The following is a 4,381-nucleotide window of genomic DNA, read 5'->3' as shown; positions in this document are numbered from 1 at the left end:
TAGATGATGAAGTCTACAATTTTAATTGTTCATTCGTATTAGATAATCACGAAATTGAAATTGCGCGCATGCATTTGTCTACAGGGAAACACAACAGATTACAAAATATCCTGAAAATCTAAGTTGTGATTTTCTTTTTACACTTTTTTTTTTTCCAATTATGAGTGTTCCTCGGTGTTTTCTTTACAAGCTTGCCTAGTTGCTACTGCTGCTGTGCCATGCAAATATCAACTTTCTTCAATTGCATGCATTGGTCTTTATGTAACATTTAACGTTGGCCATGCAGGATTAAATAGTCTTGTTTAGTCTTCGAGTAAAAAAAAAGTCTTCTTTAGTCTCTTATAGCAAGATAGTAGTGCTATCACATTAGAAGTTACATACCACCCGGCAGAACCTAGCTTTGATAACATGTTAAAGTGCAACATGCACATCTAAAAGGTTCCCTTAAAAACCAATTCATAAGGGGGTGGTTTACCCAACTATATAATTCACCTCACTCTGCCACACTGATGTCTACTTCTGGGAAGCCCGGTGATCATGTGCTTCCAGTCTTCACTGGGGAGTGCAAGGAGTGTGATCATTGCAAATCAAAGGAGAGTAACATGTGTGACCTTCTAAGGATTAACACCGACCGTGGAGTGACGCTGAATGATGGCAAGTTAAGGTTTTCAATCAATGGACAATCAATAACCACTTTGTGGGAACCTCCACTTTCAGTGAGTACACTGTAGTACATGTTAGTTGTGTTGCCAAGATCAACCCTGCTGCCCCACTTTACAAAGTTTGTGTTCTGAGCTGTGGAATCTCAACAGGTTAGAATAGTTGCATTCTGCTCTTTTGATCAATTGAGGAAATTCTCTTTCAATTAACAATTTCATTGGTTTTAATATTGAAGGTCTTGGTGCTACATTGAATGCTGCAAAACCAACCAAAGGTTCATCAGTGGTTGTATTTGGATTGGGAGCCGCGGGGCTTGCTGTGAGTTGTCTCTTCCCAAATAATAGGAAAATTTGGTGCATCTATTACTGCATATTAAGTAACTGTTTTTGCTTTTACATTTTCTGTAGGCCGCAGAGGGAGCTAGACTTGCTGTTGCTTCCAGGATAATTGGGGTTGACTTGAATTCTAAGAGATCCTACTGAAGGTGAGGGAAATAGTTAAAAAAAACCTTGCACATGCACATGCATACACACTTATATGAGCTTGGAAGAGTTTATTTGAACTTATGGAAGTTGCTTATAATCTTTCTAAAAGCTCTTTTTAGCTTATTCCAGTAAATTACATCTTTGAAATTTGGCTTTTCTAACTAAACCAAATGTGTCGTGTGATCCATGTAGCTGAGTTCACGTAGTTGAATAAGACTTTGTTGTTGTATAGTAAGCTTGATAGACTCACATTTAATAAGAACTTATAAACTAAATGCTTAATTAAGCTATTTATCCAAACACATTCAGAAGCATCATAATCATCTTGCTATTAAAGATATTAAATAACTCTGCAGTAATTCTTTTCCGAATGTGCTTATTCTTGTCTACAGCTAAGAAGTTTGGAGTGTTGCTGTGCTTGTTAAACTCGCCAATTCTCATTTTGACTTCCTCTGTATAACTTTGTAGGGATGGGGTGTTGCTGTGCCAAATAAAGATGATGCGATCAAGACTCATCTGGTTAATCTCTTGAACGAAAAGACTCTCAAGGGTACTTTCTTTGGCAACTATAAACCGCGTTCTGGCATTCCATCAGTAGTGGAGATGTACATGAACAAGGTTAGTTGGTTACATCATTAACGAGAAGAATACTATTTGAATTTGGAACTAGTGACTCGCTTTTATTTTATATGCGTCCACACATTAGCTGAGAGTAAACATCTTAATCATGACAGCATGTTACATGTCACATTCTCACCTGATTAATCTCACTAATTTCAATTTTTTTCTTGCATACCTTGTCATTGTTGTTAATGATTACAGATAAGAGTGTTTCTTTAGTCAAAACACGTTGGAAAAATTGTACATTGATAACAATTTCCGTGTGAAAAGTAGCTTTTGTTGACTAAATAGCACTTTTGTTGGATTTAGACACTAATGAGAATCGTCAACCTTTTCTCATTGCTCATCAGTTAGAAAATTCTTTTTCTTCTTATACTTCATGTCAACCTTTTGCAACTGCTTCTCACTAGGAAACTTACTCTTTTTTTTCTTTATTATTTCAAATGTGACAGGAAATTGAACTGGAGAAATTTATCACCCATGAAGTACCTTTCGAAGAAATCAACAAAGCTTTTGAATACATAGTTAAAGGGGAGAGCTTGCGTTGCATAATCCGCATGTCTGAATGGAATTTATTTAAACAACTACTTTGAATGTTGGAAAAAAATAATATAAAATAAAATAAAATACACTATATAGCTGTGATCACTGTAACAAAACATTCATACTTTTGTTTTAAATTTCATAGGGGAGTTATTGTATCTCTTGTAAATCTCATGAATTTGTACTAAATAAAACAAGCTCCTCATGTATACTGTATTTTTATACAAGTATATGTATTACTTCACTTTTACCTATTATGAGTTGATTACTGCTTTTTTATGCTAATAATAAAAGATTTATTACTTTTTACGTCTGTAAAAATGACCCAATAATTGGAAGCTAGAGCTTCTTCCAGTGGCCAATGCTCTGTGACTGTCCAAATGTTGCGGCCTTTTCCAATTGCCGAAGCATGAACATTTCACTGTTTCAGACCATGCTTATATGAGATTGAGAGAATTCTTGTTGGTTTATGACCCGTGACTCTAGGCTATAAAATGTTTGGTACCAGACAACGAAAACATTATGAGTAGCACACTTCCTACCTTCCAAATAAAGCATTGAATCTCTCAAGAGTAGTAAATACAAGAAGAAAAAACCAACTCTTTTTGACAACTTAAGGCTATCCCCTCAAAAAATCACACTCACAGCCAAAAGCAATGTCCTATAATTAGGAGAGATTCTTTCATGAACAGAGTTTATCATGTGACACTTGATCAAACCGTGTACACCTGTTATATGCTACATACAGTTACTAGTTTTACATAAAATATTGTGATAATTAATTTCACGTCCCCTTGACCCTTACAAACCTAAAGAATAAAGTAAAGTATACATCTAATCATGAAAAACACAAGATCTTGAGAAGAAATAAATTAATTATAGTTAGGAATTAAAGTAAAGTAAAGCAGATCTAAATAAGATCTTAAGAAGAAAGGAATCATGCATATAACTCTGCTTCTTGACTTTATTGCCCCACTTTTTCTTTTTTTATAGTTAGGAATTGAATACAGTTTCAGGAGATTTATAACATTCATACATCCTACTCAATCAACTGATTAGACCTTGCTATTGCCCACATTTTCTATATACTTTTGAATTGTCTTCTCCCTTTTCACCCCCTCTCCCCTCAAAAAATCTAAAGACACAAAACACCCTCCTATACTCTATAATGGTTTCTTCTAAGATCTTCTTCCTTTTTCTCCTCTTTCTAGCACACCTTCATCAACATGCATCTGTGGAAGGAGATTCCAGTTTGATAAAGAGAACTTGCAAGAACACCAAGTACTACAATCTATGCTTCTCTTCCCTCAAATCTGATCCAAGCAGTCCAAACGCAGATCCTAAGGGCCTAGCTGTGATCATGATTGGAATAGGAATGACCAATGCCACTTCCACATCCTCCTACTTGTCTTCAAAGTTGCCTACCCCCTCCAACAACACAACCTGGAAAAGGGTCCTCAAGGAGTGTGCTGATAAGTACTCCTATGCTGGTGATGCCCTCCAAGATTCGGTGCAGGATTTGGCTAATGAGGCTTATGACTATGCTTACATGCACATCACTGCCGCCAAAGATTACCCAAATGCTTGCCACAACGCTTTCAAACGGTACCCTGGTTTGGTTTATCCTCGTGATCTTGCTCGTAGAGAAGATGGTTTGAAGCATATATGCGATGTGGCAATGGGGATTATAGATAATCTTGATTGGTAGGTGCATGCATTTGAGTATATAGCTTCCAGTTTGTTATGCAAACCATGTTATATCTCTGGTGTTATGTTTGGCTACCTTGTATCTTGTTAATTATGTTCTTGGTATAATATATTGGACATAAATGTTTTAGTCTTTTTGAATTTAAATAACGAGCTTAAGGTATTTATTTATGGACCAAAATTTGTAATTATTAAAAATATTCACACTTATATACTCATTTTGACAAATTTTAACATCCAATATCAAAATCAATCAGTGCAATACAGTACTCAATTCATTGAATAAAGTATGCGAGGATTTGTTGTAAGTCTTCTCGTACTACCTGTCTTGATTTTCAACTTTATTGAAAAAGTAATCCTACGAC

The 4,381-nt window shown here is 35.5% G+C and overlaps 1 protein-coding gene and 1 pseudogene across 1 annotated transcript; both read left to right on the top strand.

Annotated features, from left to right (window-relative positions):
• The first annotated feature begins 404 nt into the window (after positions 1-404).
• On the top strand, positions 405-2,507 carry LOC100804216 (alcohol dehydrogenase 1-like; annotated as a pseudogene).
• Positions 2,508-3,254: 747 nt separating this feature from the next.
• Positions 3,255-4,146, top strand: LOC100810425 (cell wall / vacuolar inhibitor of fructosidase 2). The gene has a single exon (XM_003526810.5). It carries the CDS (start codon positions 3,478-3,480, stop codon positions 4,015-4,017), a length of 540 nt encoding a protein of 179 aa, XP_003526858.1. The 5' UTR covers positions 3,255-3,477; the 3' UTR covers positions 4,018-4,146.
• Positions 4,147-4,381: the final 235 nt, after the last annotated feature.

This window comes from Glycine max, chromosome 6 (genome assembly GCF_000004515.6).
Source record: "Glycine max cultivar Williams 82 chromosome 6, Glycine_max_v4.0, whole genome shotgun sequence".
Lineage (NCBI taxonomy): Eukaryota > Viridiplantae > Streptophyta > Magnoliopsida > Fabales > Fabaceae > Glycine > Glycine max.
Note: the sequence above shows the minus strand (reverse complement) of the source record. Positions and strands in the feature narration are given on the sequence as shown.

Bases quoted from the DNA above. Each gene is read 5' to 3' on its own strand.
- LOC100810425 (XM_003526810.5), top strand. From the start codon at position 3,478: ATGGTTTCTTCTAAGATCTTCTTCCTTTTTCTCCTCTTTCTAGCACAC.